The sequence below is a fragment of the Podarcis muralis genome, chromosome 2 (genome assembly GCF_964188315.1).
Source record: "Podarcis muralis chromosome 2, rPodMur119.hap1.1, whole genome shotgun sequence".
Taxonomy (NCBI): Eukaryota; Metazoa; Chordata; class Lepidosauria; order Squamata; family Lacertidae; genus Podarcis; species Podarcis muralis.
In genome coordinates, this window is record NC_135656.1 from 112,314,055 (window position 1) to 112,331,557 (window position 17,503).

At 48.1% G+C, this 17,503-nt stretch overlaps 1 protein-coding gene and 1 long non-coding RNA gene across 2 annotated transcripts in view; both read left to right on the plus strand.

Annotated features, from left to right (window-relative positions):
- Window positions 1–17,503, plus strand: part of LOC144326613 (uncharacterized) — a 187,998-nt gene that overhangs the window by 66,103 nt on the left and 104,392 nt on the right. The window lies entirely within an intron of this gene.
- NELFE (negative elongation factor complex member E) lies at window positions 160–16,911 on the plus strand. The gene is made up of 11 exons (XM_028719921.2): window positions 160–300; window positions 2,221–2,317; window positions 3,705–3,777; window positions 3,883–4,028; window positions 5,081–5,155; window positions 6,457–6,491; window positions 10,042–10,274; window positions 12,417–12,561; window positions 14,258–14,312; window positions 16,258–16,360; window positions 16,728–16,911. The coding sequence occupies exons 2-11, from the start codon at window positions 2,243–2,245 to the stop codon at window positions 16,799–16,801; spliced, it is 1,014 nt and encodes a 337-aa protein (XP_028575754.1). The 5' UTR covers window positions 160–300; window positions 2,221–2,242; the 3' UTR covers window positions 16,802–16,911.

Below are 17,503 nucleotides of genomic sequence, written 5' to 3' on the forward strand. Positions count from 1 at the left end.
ATTGCAAACGTCTCGCCGCTGCGTCGCACGCATGCTCAAAGTGTTCGCGTTTCGAACGTTTCCGCCCTGCCTGCGCAATTCAGCCAATGAGCTGCCGATATGTAAATCGGTCCTTAAACACGCGCGAGCGCTGTCCTATCATCGCGGCCGCCAATCAGCCAATGGGCTTCGCGTTGCCGGGTGGCTTATGCAAATATACGTAGAGACTTCCTCCCGCTGCGTGGCTTGTCCCCAGAGGCGTGTCTAGAGCGTGCCGGGAGAGAAGGCTCGCGCGACAGGGAGAGGACGCGGGAGCAGCTGGTGAGTGGGAGGCCGGAGGAGGGATGTGATTGGTGCAAAGTGCGTTGCATTGCAAGGTCTCCCCAGTAAATAAGCAGGCAGGAAAACGAGTGTAAGGGAAGAAAGGGTCGAATAGGCCACAACTTTTATTGGTTACAGATGCTTAGGCGTTATAGGGTATACCATTTTCAACTCCAGCCCTTCTGCTGGGAGTGCCTTTTAGGGTCAACCGAACCTGGGGGTGGGTGGGTGGGTGAGAGTGCTATGGCTGACGACAAATAATAATAATAATAATAATAATAATAATGATAATAATAATAATTAATTTTTATTTATACCCTGCTCTCCCCAGCCAAGGCCGGGCTCTGGGCGGCTAACAAGCAATAATAAAAACAAGGGTTTTTTTTAAATTATTTTTTATTCATTTTACAACACAAAAATATAAAAACACATACCACAATTTTTCACAAATACATTTTTTGGAGTTCCCTCAGCTCTTCTGCAAATCCTCCGTTTTAGTCCTTCTTCCGCATTTCTTAATCTAGTATTGCCTTTTATTAAAAACCTCCTCCCTCTTATTCCCTTTTTTACAATATTTCTAATATTATTTTCACAGAGCCTTTTGCAAACCTACAAACCTTTCAATATTTTAATGCTGTATTTTAATCTTGTTTTTAAGTTGCATTCATTCAACTTGTTTTTATTATAACGTTTGTAATAATGAAAACAAGTTGAATGAATGCAACTTAAAAACAAGATTAAAATACAGCATTAAAATATTGAAACATTAAAATATTAAAATGCAGCCTCATCACAGGAGGAAAAAGAGAGAGGGGGAGGGAATCAAATTGGCTCCGAGCCAAAGGGGTAACCCCCCCACCAGGGGTTCCTATTTCAACTCTTACTGGGTCCCTTTATTGGGATACCCTTTTGCATGCAGAGGCTGCAACCTCTCCTTGTTGCAAAACGTAAGGCTTACCCAATGTCTACTGCCACTAGAAACCAAAGGCAGGGGCACCTGGGTCAAAGACTTAGTTTGGCAAAAAAGAACCAACCTGTGCATATGCGCGCGCACACACACAGGCTGGGAGCATCAATGGCACCCCTCTGGAAGCTTCACCCTGGGGCAAGCAAACCCTGGCTAGCCACCTCCCGTAGCTATGACTCTGCCAAAGGTGGGATATTCGTGCAAAGCCAAGCTGCAAATGTGCTTGTACAGTGGTACCTCTGGTTAAGAACTTAATTCGTTCCAGAGGTCCGTTCTTAACCTGAAACTGTTCTGAACCTGAGCTACCACTTTAGCTAATGGGGCCTCCCGCTGCCACGCAATTTCTGTTCTCATTCTAAAGCAAAGTTCTTAACCCCAGGTACTATTTCTGGGTTAGCGGAGTCTGTAACCTGAAGCGTCTGTAACCTGAAGGTACCACTGTAGTTGGCATGACCCAACTTCTGCACTTAAATTTGTCTTCTAGTGGAATATGGCAGCTGGAATAAGGTGTGGGATTCCCTCCCCGCCAGAGGTGAAACTGGCGCCTTCGTTATGCAGTTTTTGCTGACTGCTGAAGACACACATGCTTTTGACACTTGAAATGCAACTTTTTTTGGACCTGCCCTTTTCTCTAGGCTGCTATCAGTTTTAAATATTTTTTTAAAATATTGTGAACCTGCTGGATCAGCTGACAGCCCATCTAGTCCAACATCCTGTTTTCACATGGTGCTCATCAGAATTCTGGGCTAGATGGGCTATCTATCAGCCTGATTTAGCAGAACCTTTTTAGGTGGCGTTATTTCTTCTTGCTGATATGGAGACCCTACCTGCCATCCCCTTTGCTCCACAACCATTAAAGGTGTTGGAGGAAGAAGCCATGTTGCACTATGGACCCAGGTTGGTTGACCAACCCACAAGCTGCCGCTGACTATTTTGTTGCCTTCCCTTTCCAGACGGTGACTTTGCTTATCAGCCATGATTGTCTTACCCCCGGGACTGACAGATGAAGAGGAGGCTCTGCAGAAGAAGTTTGCCAAACTCAAGAAAAAGGTCAGACTCCTTTTTGTCGATGCCGAGGGGTAGATTCCACCCTAGGCAGGCCAGGCCGAATCAAGCTGTTGTTGGCTGTTCAAGGCCTTTGGTCCTCCCAGTCCCAGCTAGCGTTGCCAACAATCAGATACAAGAATAGAAAGAAGGTTTCTGGGTCATATAATAGAATCGTAGAGTCAGATGGTCTGTCAGGAGTTCAGCCTACACTCGAATAGGGCCCTGGTAGAGACACATGCCCGACTGGCATGTTCTCTCCCTCCTGGTCTTTCGTTCGGGAGCTTCAAAAGCTTTCTTCTGCCCGAACATCACAGCGACTGATGCCAACCGACACCGGCACACTTAGGGATCCGCAGAGTTTGCGCAGTTGCGTAACAGACCTCAGCAACTCAGCATTTTGGCTAATCTACTTTATTTACATATAAACACACACGGAGCACTGCAACATGGCTCCCTCTCTCTCTAGCATCAGACAGCAAAGAGAAAAAGAACAAAGGACAACAGTCCCACTTCACGGAACACAGTAACACAAACATCCTGTCTCCGTCACTTCCCACTCTGTGGAGTCAAAACACATACCGTCATGGGATAGACAACAATCCCGTGACTGCAATCATGGAGCAGGAATTTTAACAGGGTCATCTATGTAGGAATCTAAACAAACACAGGCATGACAGATGGCCATCCAACCTCTGCTTAAAAACCTCAGAGGAAGGAGAGCCCACAACCTCCCAAGGGAGATTGTTTCACTTGCTGCCAGAAATTTTTTCCTGATGTGCAGTCAGAATCTCCTTTCTTGTAGCTGGAAGCCACTGGTTCAAGTCCTACCCTCCAGAGCAGGAGAAAACAAGCTTGTTCCTTCTTGCGTGTCACGGGGCCCATCTAGTCCAGCATTCTGTTCTCACAGTGGATAACCTGATAGTAATAATAATGATAATAATAATAAATTTTATTTATACTCCACCCTCCCCAGCCAAGACCGGGCTCAGGGCGGCTAACAACCAATAATAAAAACAAGTTGATTGAAATACAACTTTAAAAACAAGATTAAAATACAACATTAAAACATTAAAATGCAGCCTCATCACAGGAGGAGAAAGGAAAAAAGAAAGAGGGGGAGGGAGGGAATCAAATTGATTCTAAGCCAAAGGCCAGGCGGAACAACTCCGTCTTACAGGCCCTGCAGAAAGAAATCAGATCCCGCAGGGCCCTGGTCTCATGAGACATGCCTCTGGGATAAATTGGAGTTGTAGCCCAGCAACTTCTTGAGAACCACAGGGTCACCTGTTGGTAGATGACGACAGAAGAAGACGGGGTTGAAAGGAAGGGAAGGGAGGGAAATAGGTTTGGAGATGACATGTTAAATATGGTTGTTGTTGTTCCTCCCCAGAAAAAGGCCCTCATGGCCTTGAAGAAGCAGCAGAGTTCAACCAGCCAAGCCAGCCAGGGAGGAATTAAACGCTGTAAGTCGGACTTCCACCAAGGGAGGTGGGTGGAGTGGAGTAGGGTGCGCCTGGGTCCGCCAACACTTGGGACACTCACTTGCATTTCTTCCGCCCGCTTTGCAGCCATCTCTGACCAGCCGGTCGTGGACACGGCCACAGCCACGGAGCAAGCCAAGATGCTCGTGAAAACGGGGGCCATCAGTGCTATCAAAGCAGAAAACAAGAACTCGGGGTTCAAGCGCTCTCGCACGCTGGAAGGGAAGCTGAAAGTAAGGGGAGCTAAGTGGGTGGAGACTAGGGCTGGGGGATGTCTGGTTGTCAACGTTGCGATATATCACCAGCGTATCACAGTGTCTGAAATAAGACAAAGGCATTGGCAGTCTTCACGGTTTTTCTGCATCACACGCGCACACACACACACGTGCACACATCATGGTTTGTGTTATATTTTGCCAGGTCAAAAATTATGATTCCTTTTTTTTCTAATTTTAAATTTTTATTAAGTACAAATTAGAAAACATACATATTTACAACAAAAGAAAATACAAAAGAAAAAAAATACATATAACCAAGGAAAACAATTAGAGAATACTTTGTTTCTTTTCATATTTACACTTATTTATACCTCTATAAAATGCTATTCACAATACAGTGGTGCCTCGCAAGACGAAATTAATCCATTCCGCGAGTCTCTTCGTCTTGCGGTTTTTTCGTCATGCGAAGCACGGCTATTAGCGGCTTAGCGGCTATTAGCGGCTATTAACGGCTTAGCGGCTATTAACGGCTTAGCGGCTTTAAGAAAAAGGAAACAAACTCGCAAGAACTCGCAAGGCGTTTCGTCTTGCAAAGCAAGCCCATAGGGAAATTCGTCTTGCGGAACGACTCAAAAAACGGAAAACCCTTTCGTCTAGCGAGTTTTTCGTCTTGCGAGGCATTCGTCTTGCGGGGCACCACTGTAAAGGAGTGAAATGAAAGATAAGATATCAGGAAAAAAGGGGGGGAAGAACAAAGAAAAAATAAAGAAGTAAAAGAAAAAGATTATAGGTGAAAATTTTTAAAAGTAGATAAGTATTCATTATACATAGCCGTTGCCCATCTATATTTATATTCAATTGTATAATTTCATCTTGTCCTTATCTACCTTTAATAAAGTGTTGTTTTTTAAAAAAAGAAGGTCAAAAATTATGAACCGATATCACAATACGGACTTCAAACCAGTTTTGGACGATATATCAATATATTCCCCCAGCCCTAACAGAGACTGTGGGAAAGGGGAGCAGGGTTGTCCTCAGCAGGGCCTTAACATCTTGCTTGTCTTTAGGATCCCGAGAAAGGACCAGTCACGACTTTCCAACCTTTTCAGCGCAGCATCTCTGCAGACGACGATTCTCAAGAGGTACCTGGCATTTGAGTTCCCAGCTAAGCGAGGGAAATGGGGTGGGTTGGTGGAGAACTAGGCAACCCTGCTTGCTCCCCCGCCTTCGCTGGTTCATGGGGGTGCCCCAGGGCAGCCTAAATTGTTTCTGCATCCTTTATGGAGCTCCCATGTTCAGCTGATGCACATGGAGGCCTTTTACTGACGCAGACCCGTTGGCCCACCTAGCTCAGTATTGTCCACACTGGTTGGCAGCAGCTCGCCAGGGTTTCAGGCAAGGAGTCTGGAGGATCGGACGTGGGGCCGTCTGCATGCAAAACATGCTCTCCCATGGAGCTGTAGCCTTTTCCCCAACATGCAAGGATGGGTCCATGGGAATTGCTGGTGCTGTGGGCACACCTTCAGACAGGAGGCCAAGGTTCTGTGATGGATGCCAGCCGCTGTTCTTAGTGGGAGGGGGCCATGTGGTCCAAGTATGCTCAGAGCTGCAACTGGAAGACCCACAAGTATCCAGGAGAGCTCAAATCAAGCTCCCTGCCTCCAGGTTCTACTTTCCACACCGTCAGAGGCAGTATGATTGCCAGTTGCTGGAAATATCAGGAGAGGAAGGTGCTCTCATGCTCAGATCCTGATTGCAATTTTCCCTTAGGCCAGTGTTCCCGCAGAACAGTAACTACCATAGAGATGTCAACATTTTCAAAAGTAGGAGGTCCATGGCTTGCCTTTTGAAAAACAAGGGCTGCAGGATACTTAGGGAATTGGGAACAGCTGCCTTAGACAATTGGTTGGCCAACTGGGAGCGTAGCTGTCAACCTTCCCTTTTTTTGCGGGAAGTTCCCTTATTCCAGCGCCGTTTCCGGATTGTTAGATATCCCGTAGACTGTCCCCGGGACAGGTGAGGCTGCTGATCCCTTATTTTCCAAATCTGAAAGATGACAGCTATGACTGGGAGAGCAGATCGTTGGGCTAGATGGGGTATTTGGTCTGATCCAGCAGGGCTGTTCTCACGTCCCCAGGATGTTGCCAAAGGGATCGACGCTGAAGAAAGCAAGGACACTGTTTTGAGCTCTCCATGAGCTCTACTCCAACCCCTGTTAAGCCACAGTTCAGCCAGTCATCCATGCTTGTAGCTGCCACGTGACATCGTGGAACCAATGAAACAAGGGGGAACCAGATCCCTAAAGATCTCTGAGGTGGCAAAAGAGAGAGCAGGGGTGTTTGTTTTTAGCTACCCAAAGTTTCTTGTTTCAGCCCAGGGCTACTAGCTGCTAATTTTAATACGATGTCTGATGTCTTTTTTTAAAAAAAATGTTTTGTTTCAGTCACGGCGTCCCCAGAGGAAGTCTCTCTATGAAAGGTTGGTTCTGTTCATAATAAAATCTAGATGATTTGACCTTTCGATATTTGTTTTGCCCTGTAGGATCAGGCCAAATCCCAAAGAACTCCAGCAAACAGTGTTTGGGTTGAGGCAGTTTAATAATTATGAGGCTCCCCACTCCTGCTCTGATCTGTTGATCCCTTCTGAAGGGATAAATGGCCTTATCAGCTTAGGCCTTTGAAAATCTATTTGTTTCAAATGACACATAGGTAAAGGTAAAGGTACCCCTGCCCATACGGGCCAGTCTTGACAGACTCTAGGGTTGTGCGCCCATCTCACTCTAGAGGCCGGGGGCCAGCGCTGTCCGGAGACACTTCCGGGTCACGTGGCCAGCGTGACATCGCTGCTCTGGCGAGCCAGAGCCGCACACAGAAACGCTGTTTACTTTCCCGCTAGTAAGCGGTCCCTATTTATATACTTGCACTCTGATGTGCTTTCGAACTGCTAGGTTGGCAGGCGTTGGGACCGAGCAACGGGAGTGCACCCCGCCGCGGGGATTCGAACCGCCGACCTTTCGATCGGCAAGCCCTAGGCGCTGAGGCTTTTACCCACAGCGCCACCCACGTCCCCAAATGACACATAATAAGGATTATTTCACTAATTACGCTGCTGGTTTCTCAGCTTTTAGGTTGCTTGTTGTGCTGGTTCAAAGTGCATTTTCAAATTATTTATTAAGGGCAGGTAATTTTTGGCACTGGCGATGGTTTCGAAATGTGTTTTTAAAAATGATTACAGTGGTATCTCTGGTTGCGAATGGGATCCGTTCCGGAGCCTCGTTCACAACCTGAAAGGAACGCAACCCATGTCTGCGCACGCGCGGGTCACCACTTCTGCACATGCGCGTGATGTCATTTTGAGCGTCTGTGCATGCGCGAGCAGCAAAACCCAGAAGTAACCCTTTCCAGTACTTTCGGGCTGCCGCGGGATGCAACCTGAAAAGACGTAACCTGAACCGGATGTAACAAGAGACTATATCTCTGTTTTGAAATGTTTGGTATTTGGTGACTGGAAGCGGCCGCCAAGATCATATAACACCAGTCTTGAAAGACCTACACTGGCTCCCAGTACGTTTCCAAGCACAATTCAAAGTGTTGGTGCTGACCTTTAAAGCCCTAAACGGCCTTGGTCCAGTATACCGTTCTGCCCAGACACTGAGGTCCAGCTCCGAGGGCTTTCTGGCGGTTCCCTCACTGCGAGAGGCCAAGTTACAGGGAACCAGGCAGAGGGCCTTCTCGGTAGTGGCGCCCGCCCTGTGGAACGCCCTCCCATCAGATGTCAAAGCGATAAACAACTACCTGACATTCAGAAGACATCTGAAGGCAGCCCTGTTCAGGGAAGTTTTTAATATGTGACATTTTAGTGTATCTTTCATCTTTGTTGGAAGCCGCCCAGAGTGGCTGGGGAAACCCAGCCAGATGGGCGGGGTACAAATAATAAATAATAATAATAATAATTATTATTATTATTATTATTATTATTATTATTCCTGAAGGAGAATCTCCACCTCCATCGTTCTACCCGGACACTGAGGTCCAGTGCCGAGGGCCTTCTGGCGGTTCCCTCGCTACGAGAAGCCAAGTTACAGGGAACCAGGCAGAGGGCCTTCTCGGTAGTGGCGCCCGCCCTGTGGAATGCCCTCCCACCAGATGTCAAAGAGAAAAATACCGTATTTTTCGCTCTATAACACGCACCAGACCATAACACGCACATAGTTTTTAGAGGAGGAAAACAAGAAAAAAAATATTCTAAATGAAACAGTGGATGTATGCTTTTTGTGGTTCATGCTGTGGCCACAGACATGTGATCTGACAGTGAGTTTGGAGTAGCCCAATGCAAAAATCCTGAGGATCCATGTGGATCCATGCTTTGTAACCACGTTTTTGCACCACTGCGACCCTAGGCAACAGTGGGTGCGTGATTTTTTTGGTGCAGGCTGTACCCATGGACATGCTATGTTATCTGATGGTGAATTTGGGGTGACCCAATGCAAAGATCCTGTGGATCCATGCTTATAAAAGTCCCTATTAAGGATAAAACAGACAGGATATACGAAGTATGATTTCTTTTTTATTTGCGGTATTTCTTTTTTGGCCACCTCTGTCACTGCAACCTTTGCTCTGTGCTTGCACACTTTTGGGCAATAGGGCATGTAACACACTTTTTTTCATCTGCCAAGATGTAGAAAATCAATTTTAATGTCCCTATATAAAATGCCTAGTGAAGCAGAAGGGTATTACATCAGCCACTGTATTAAGGCTAAACGTTTGAAGAACAGCTCTCTATGGGGGGGGGGGGACTAAATTCCATTTTCAATCAATTGTTATTGTGGCAGCAATTATCAGTGTATAGCACACAATGAGGAAATGAACTTTAAAAATATATATATAAAAAACATTCTCACGTTATACTTCTTCAAAGAAGAGTATTAGGCTTTTAATGAAGGGGAGAGGAGAGATGCTGTAATCCTCCTGGCTCAGGAGATTCTGATTTACCTGCCGCTTTAGAAAGTATAGATTAAGATATTTGATATACAGCATATAAATCCAGAGATTTCCATGTCTCACTCTGCAATCTAGCCTGCTGTTACTTACGAGCAGGGAAGCAGGGTTTCTCTTCCAAACAAGGATACTGTCTCCCTCCAGCAGTACATTGCTTGGAGAAGCTGTAATTTGGAGGGGGCCTGGGGGCAGGGCTCTCTGCTTTTGGAAAAGAAATGAGAAACCTACCATTGTAAAGCAAAAGTCCCCTCCACCCCACCCAAGCCAGCCCTCTCTCTCTCTCTCTCTCTCTCTCTCTCTCCCTCTCCCACTTGTGTGTTTTTCGGCTGCCTGCGAGTCCCTAGAGCACGGAGAGGAGGAGGTGGTGGGCTGGAGCCTGCACGCAGTGTGACTAGGAAAGAATTAGAAGGACTCGATCATTTCCTTAACCCTCTGCTTGCCAGGAGGGCAGGGGATTCCCTGCTCTTTGTTGAGTTTGAGCAAACGCAGCAACAGAAGCGGGTGGGCAGTAAGACCCTGAGGCAGAATGCAGGAAAGCAACAGCTTCCGCCTTCCCTCTTCCCTCCGCCCGCCCGCCCAATCTTATTTTTGCCTGATTTTTGCCTATTTTGCCCCTTAGCTCCGGAGAGTCAGCTCCAGGGACCACACATTCGCTCAATAACACGCACAGACATTTCACCTTACTTTTTAGGAGAAAAAATCTGCGTGTTATAGAGCGAAATTTACGGTAACTACCAAACTTATAGAAGACATCTGAAGGCAGCCCTGTTTAGGGAAGCTTTAAATGTTTAATAGGTCATTGTATTTTAGTGTTTTGTTGGAAGCCGCCCAGAGTGGCTGGGGAAACCCAGCCAGATGGGTGGGGTATAAATAATAAATTATTATTATTTATTACTAGTAACCTGCGGTTTACAAATCACATTGTATTATTGAAATTGTGATTTGACGGCGCACGTTCTTTAGATGCTGCCTTCAGAGTGAAAGAAAAATGGGTATAAATGACGCCTCTCCCGTTCCATGCTCTTTCCCAGCTTTGTGAGCTCCAGCGATCGCCTGCGGGATCCAGAGAAGGATCCAGAAGTGGGCAGGGATCCGGACAAAGAGCCAGACCAGGGGGAGAACCTCCGCAATTTCGAGTGGGACTATGACCGTGATCGCAGCCGGGACCGGAGCAGAGAGCGCGACAGAGACCGGGATCGAGACCGGGACAGGGACCGGGATCGTGACCGAGACAGGGACCGAGACAGAGAGGGCAGCTTCCGCCGTAAGGACTCTTTGGGGGCAGGGTGGATAAAAATCAATGGTTTTTAAATAAATAAATAAAATCAGATTTTTCAAATTTTAAATGGTTTTTTTAAAAAAAATGTAAATCGGATTTTAAAAATACAATAGTACCTCAGGTTACATACGCATCAGGTTACATATGCTTCAGATTACAGACTCCGCTAACCCAGAAATAGTACCTCAGGTTAAGAACTTTACCTCAGGATGAGAACAGAAATCATGCTCCGGTGGCGCGGCGGCAGCAGGAGGCCTCATTAGCAAAAGTGGTGCTTCAGGTTAAGAACAGTTTCAGGTTAAGAACAGACCTCCGGAATGAATTAAGTACTTAACCTGAGGTACCACTGTAAAATGCTTTTGGAGGGAAAATCTTGCTAAAGATAGTTTTCTATTTAAGTTACATTATAGCCCAAAGGCTATTCATCAGGAAATAAGGATTTGTTTTAAGATTTCATGTCTAAGTTAAAAAAAAAAAGTTTAACCACATCAGTTAACGAACATGGATACATATGCTATAATGATATTGTTTTAGTTAAATAAATTGTTATTAAGGCAAGTGATTATTATCAGCCTTCTTTATGGTCCAGCTCTCACTACCATACATCACTACTGGGAAAACCATAGCTTTAACTCAGTGTTTCCCAACCGGTATTCCGCGGCACACTAGTGTGCCGCGAGACGTTGCCTGGTGTGCCGTGGGAGGGAGGCGGGCGAGTCGGGCGGCGAGAGGCGGGGCGGCGGCGGCGAGGATCCGCGTCGAGTCGGGGGCGGCTCCGCGGTGGTGGTGCCGAGGTTTCTCTCTCCATTCTCCCCTCACACACACACACAGGAAATAACACAGGATCAGCTGACAGGACCCGGCCAATGGGGCGGCGGCGGGGCAGCGCGCGCAAAAGGGAGGAGCGCGAGACAGCGGACGAGGAGGAGGCCGGCATGTCTGGGCAGCAGCAGCAACAACAGCAGCAGCAGCAACTCCCGGCGACGGCTCCTCAAGCCCCGGGCAACCCTACTCCCTCACCAGCCTCGGCCGCCCTCCTGCTCCACCCGCTGCCGCCTCCCCCGCCGCCGCCGGCCACCTCGGCCCCGCCGCCGCCCCCTCCTCCGCCCGCTATCGCCGCCACCACCACAACAGCCGCCGCCGCCTCAGCTGGGCCCATGCCTGCCGGGAGCGGCGGCAGCAGCAGCAGCAGCGCCCCGGCGCCCTTCCCTCACGGCGTGACGCTGCGCGCTGACGTCACGGGGCTGTAATGGTGGTGTGCCTCAAGATTTTTTTCATCAAACAAGTGTGCCTTTGCCCAAAAAAGGTTGGGAAACACTGCTTTAACTATATGGACCTTTGTTGGCAAGGTGATGTCTCTGGTTTTTAAGATGCTGTCTAGGTGTGTCGTTGCTTTCCTCCCAAGAAGCAGGCGTCTTTTAATTTCGTGGCTGCTGTCACCATCTGCAGTGATCTTGGAGCCCAAGAAAGTAAAATCTCTCACTACCTCCATTTCTTCCCCTTCTATTTGCCAGGATGTGATGGGACCAGTGGCCATGATCTTCGTTTTTTTTTTATATTGAGCTTCAGACCATATTTTGCGCTCTCCTCTTAACGACCCCCCTAACGACCCTTAAGAAACTACAGCTCCCAGAATTCTTTGGGGGATGCCATTTCTGTTCAAAGTGCTCTCATAGAGCTTTAAATGTAGGGTGTGGATGTGGCCCTGGATATTACGATCTCACGGAGCGGCTGGCATCAGGCTTCGAATACAATGGTACCTCTGGTTACGAACTTAAATCGTTCTGGAGTTCCGTTCTTAACCTGAAACCGTTCTTAACCTGAGGTATCACTTTAGCTAATGGGGCCTCCCGCTGCCGCCGTGCCATTTCTGTTCTCATCCTGAAGCAAATTTCTTAACCCAAGGTACTATTTCTGGGTTAGCGGAGTCTGTAACCTGAAGCGTATGTAACCTGAAGCGTATGTAACCTGAGGTACCACTGTATCACGTGAGCCAGTTGTGAACTAGGATACATAGAGTCCCCAGGAAGGGTAGGCAAGGTTTCAAAGGGTTTTTGGCTAGGTTTAAGAGGGCCTTGGGGCGACAGGAGTGTTTTCTGACCTGTCAATCTTCCTTTCCTAACCCAGGTTCAGATTCTTTCCCCGACCGACGTGCTCCGCGCAAAGGGAACACGGTGTACGTCTACGGGGCGGACATGAAGCAGAGCATGCTGCGCACCGCTTTCTCGGCCTTCGGGAACATCATTGATCTCTCCATGGACAATCCCCGCAAGTGAGTGGTGGGAAGGAAGGCAAGGTTGGCCCAAGAGGCAAACTTGGGCCAGATCTACGGGGGGAAACATGCAAACAACACCTCATTCCCATATGGACGTCTACCAGGAAAGCCACCCAGGGGGACTGGAACAACCCAGTTAGATGGGGAGGGTACTACTACTACTACTACTACTACTAATATATTGGGGGCAGAGCAGTGCTTTGCATGCAGAAGGTTGCAGGTTCAATGCCTGGAATTACCAGGTAGGCTGGCGCCTGACATCTCCACCATCTGGAGTTGCATTCCTGGGAAACATTGGATCTGGACTGTTTTCTCGCACTGATGCCACATCCTGTATCAGTTATATTTTATCTGCACAATCAGAATGAATTTCAGGAGCCAAAATGCCTTTTCTGTGTAGCCTGTGCAGGAGCAGCGATCAATATTATACTTAAATGTTGTTGCTTGTCTTCACTTACCCCACCTCACTGCCCTGCTCACGGTTGTGAAGAATATTCTTAAGTTATGAATGGTTAATAATAATAATAATTAATAATAATAAATTATTTATACCCTGCCCATCTGGCCAGGTTTCTCCAGCCACTCTAGGCAGCTCCCAGCAGAATATTAAAACACCATAAAACATTAAAAACTTCCCTATACAGGGCTGCCTTCAGGTGTCTTCTAAAAGTCAGATAGTAGTTTATTTCCTTGACATCTGATGGGAGGGCGTTCCCCAGGGTGAGTGCCACTACCGAGAAGGCCCTCTGACTCGTTCCCTGTAACCTCACTTCTCGCAGTGAAGGAACTGCCAGAAGGCCCTCGGAGCTGGACCTCAGTGGCTGAATGATGGGGGTGCAGACACTCCTTCAGGTATACTGAGCCGAGGCCGTTTAGGGCTTTAAAGGTCAGCACCAACACTTTGAATTGTGCTCGGAAACGTACCGGGAGCCAGTGTAGATCTTTCAGGACCGGTGTTATGTGGTCTTGGCGGCCACTCCCAGTTAGCAGTCTAGCTGCCGCATTCTGGATTAGTTGCAGTTTCCGGGTCACGGTAGCCCCACGTAGAGCGCATTGCAGTAGTCCAAGTGGGAGATAACTAGAGCATGCATCACTCTGGTGAGATAGTGCGCAGGCAGGTAGGGTCTCAGCTTGCATACCAGATGGAGCTGGTAGACAGCTGCCCTGGACACAGAATTGACCTGTGCCTCCATGGACAGCTGTGAGTCCAGAATGACTCCCAGGCTGTGCACCTGGTCCTTCAGGGGCACAGTTACCCCATTCAGGACCAGGGAGTCCCCCACACCAGCCCGCCCCCTGTCCTGCCAAAACTACTACTGTCACCGTGTCACCATTAAGAAAAATAGGTAGGAATAGGCCAATATATATGTGGACTGTCCCTGGATAAAGCGAATCTTCTTCTTTAAGTTCTCAAAGCTCAGCCTAGATCAAGATTGTCATCTGAACTAACCGTAGGTGTAACTGAGAATCGCAGTCACGTCTCTCATTTGAAAAATAAAGACGTTAGAGCCGTCCTGCCAAAAAAATGGCAGCTAGGCATTCTGTTTCAGTGACCGCAACCTTGGCTAAGGAGCCATTTGATGCCTAGCTTACATATTTGAGTTTCTGACACTGCTGGTAAGGTAAGACAGCCAAGAAGACAATGCCTTTCTCCAGAGAGCTGCCGTTAACCCTTTTCTCTCTCCACCCTCAGCTGTGCTTTTGTCACCTATGAGAAGATGGAGTCTGCAGACCAAGCCATTGCTGAGGTAACTGCCATTGCTATTCCCCTTCGAGTTTCCTGAAATGTCCAGCGCCGAGGGCCTTCTGGCGGTTCCCTCACTGCGAGAAGTCAAGTTACAGGGAACCAGGCAGAGGGCCTTCTCGGTAGTGGCGCCCGCCCTGTGGAACACCCTCCCACCAGATGTCAAAGAGAACAACAACTACCAGACTTTTAGAAGACATCTGAAGGCAGCCCTGTTTAGGGAAGCTTTTAATGTTTGATGCGTTACGGTATTTTACTATTTTTTTGGAAGCCGCCCAGAGTGGCTGGGGAAGCCCAGCCAGATGGGCGGGGTATAAATAATAATAATAATAAATAATAATAATAATGATACCCAACATTAAAGTAAAGGTAAAGGGACCCCTGACCATAGGTCCAGTCACCACCCCAGTCCCTGATACCCAACATTAGTCATTAGAATTAAGTCCATGGGTTTTCATGAGTCTGCCCTGGATACAGAGGAGTGATGGGAGACAGCGTAGGCTCAGAGCCTGGGGATTGGTGGTGGGTCGATGACACGTGATCAGAGGGAGAAGAGAGAGAGGACTGGGAGGAGGAGGTGTCGGGAGCAGAAGAGGCAACAGGGTTTCGTGAGCAGGAAGAGGTTGTGACAGAGAGCGGGCGAGACTTGGAGGCAGGGGAGGAGGCAAAGATGAGGCAGACTTCTTGGTTCTATATGGTTATACGGTGGTTCCGCTCCTTCCTCCTGGGCCATGTCCAGAAAGTGGTGTTGGGGGATGAGTGTTCAGACCCCTGGGCTCTCACTTGCGGGGTGCCTCAGGTTTCCATCCTCTCTCCTATGCTTTTTAATATCTATATGAAGCCGCTGGGAGAGATCATCAGGGGGTTTGGGCTGGGTGTTCATGACACCCAGTATGCAGATGACACCCAGCTCTACCTCTCCTTTAAATCAGAACCAGTGAAGGCGGTGAAGGTCCTGTGTGAGTGTCTGGAGGCAGTTGGAGGATGGATGGCAGCTAACAGATTGAGGTTGAATCCTGACAAGACAGAAGTACTGTTTTTGGGGGACAGGGGGCGGGCGGGTGTGGGGGATTCCCTGGTCCTGAATGAGGTAACTGTGCCCCTGAAAGACCAGGTGCGCAGCCTGGGAGTCATTTTGGACTCACAGCTGTCCATGGAGGCGCAGGTTAATTTTGTGTCCAGGGCAGCTGTCTACCAACTCCATCTGGTACGCAGGCTGAGACTCTACCTGCCCGCAGACTGTCTCGCCAGAGTGGTGCATGCTCTAGTTATCTCTCGCTTGGACTACTGCAACACGCTCTATGTGGGGCTACCTTTGAAGGTGACCCGGAAACTGCAATTAATCCAGAATGCGGCAGCTAGACTGGTGACTGGGAGTGGCCGCGGGGACCACATAACACCGGTTCTGAGAGATCTGCATTGGGTCCCAGTACATTTCCAAGTGTTAGTGCTGACCTTTAAAGCCCTAAACGGCCTCGGTCCTGTATACCTGAAGGAGCGTCTCCACCCCCATCGTTCAGATCCAGCGCCGAGGGCCTTCTGGCGGTTCCCTCATTGCGAGAAGTGAGGTTACAGGGAACCAGACAGAGGGCCTTCTCGGTAGTGGCGCCCACCCTGTGGAACACCCTCCCTTCAGATGTGAAGGGAATAAGTAGCTATCCTATCTTTAAAAGACATCTGAAGGCAGCCCTGTTCAGGGAAGTTTTTAATATTTAACACTGTACTGTTTTTAACACTTGATTGGCAGCCGCCCAGAGTGGCTGGGGAAACTCAGCCAGATGGGCGGAGTATAAATCAATTATTATTATTATTATTATTATTATTATTATTATTATTATTATTATTATTATTATTCTATTGATCTTTACGGTGCTTCAGGGCTCTCTGGGGCGTGGAGCAATTTCCGTAGAAATGGATTAAGGCACCCCACTCCCTTGCCTCCTTAACAGCTCAACGGAAAGGTGGTGGAGGATGTGCAGCTGAAAGTCAGCATTGCCCGCAAGCAGCCCATGCTGGACGCAGCCACCGGCAAATCGGTCTGGGGGTCTTTGGGTAAGTGCCGGAGGAGAGGGGTCTGGAATGGGGAGGCAGGAACCAAGTTCCAAGACGATGGGAAGTGGTTTGAGTTTTGGTGGGGATATGGAACTCAGGGATCTCCCAAGCTCCTGTGTTTTGATGAGAGGAATCGGAGAGGTAAGTGGGGTCAGATTCCCAGAGAAAGCAACCAGCAACTTTCAGTCTGCCAATAATATATCCCACTCGCTTAAAAGGGTTTGTGGGGCCTGGGTGTCCACCACCAGTTGCCCCAGAATCTGCTTCTTTTATCGTCTTCAGAGGTTCAGCTGGGTAGCATGAGAGAAGCTGGTCACCTTTGCCTTGTTGTGATCCTAGATGTCCCTCCCTTCTCTCTCTTTCCCAGCTGTGAAGAATAGCACCAAAGGCTCTCACCGGGACAAGCGATCCCAGGTCGTTTACAACGAAGACATCTTCTGAGGCCTGTGGGACAATCCCCATTTCGAGCGGTGGGGTGTTTCTTAAATGTTTGCTTTTGTTGTTGTTGTTAAGATGTGGAAATAAACATTGCCTGTGTCTTCGAAAAAGCACCGTATCGCTTCTCTCAAAGTCTGTACCTCAAAATGCACCTGAGCCCGTGGGGGGAAAGCCTTGTTCTATAATGCACCTTGCCACGGGATCAGGAAGGCAAGGTGTAGTAAGAGAACAATTATGATGGCCACATCTTAGATGATGCTCAAAGATTATTAGGCAGATTTATGTAGGGTAGACCTATCAGCATAGCCGTCAACTTTTCCCTTTTCTTGCGAGGAATCCTATTCGGAATAAGGGAGTTTCCCTTAAAAAAAGGGAAACGTATAGTTAAAGCCATGGTTTTCCCGGTAGTGATGTATGGAAGTGAGAGCTGGACCATAAAGAAGGCTGATCGCCGAAGAATTGATGCCTTTGAATTATGGTGCTGGAGGAGACTCTTGAGAGTCCCAGGGACTGCAAGAAAATCAAACGCATCCATTCTTAAGGAAATTAGCCCTGAGTGCTCACTGGAAGGACAGATTGTGAAGCTGAGGCTCCAGTACTTTGGCCACCTCATGAGAAGAAAGGACTCCCTGGAAAAGATCCTGATGTTGGGAAAGATGGAGGGCACAAGGAGAAGGGGACGACAGAGGACGAGATGGTTGGACA

Coding starts and splice junctions, on each gene's coding strand:
- NELFE (XM_028719921.2), top strand. CDS start 2,243: ATGATTGTCTTACCCCCGGGACTGACAGATGAAGAGGAGGCTCTGCAG. Junction 5,156..6,456: donor CAGACGACGATTCTCAAGAG/GTACCTGGCATT, acceptor GTTTTGTTTCAG/TCACGGCGTCCCCAGAGGAA. Junction 12,562..14,257: donor TCCATGGACAATCCCCGCAA/GTGAGTGGTGGG, acceptor CTCCACCCTCAG/CTGTGCTTTTGTCACCTATG.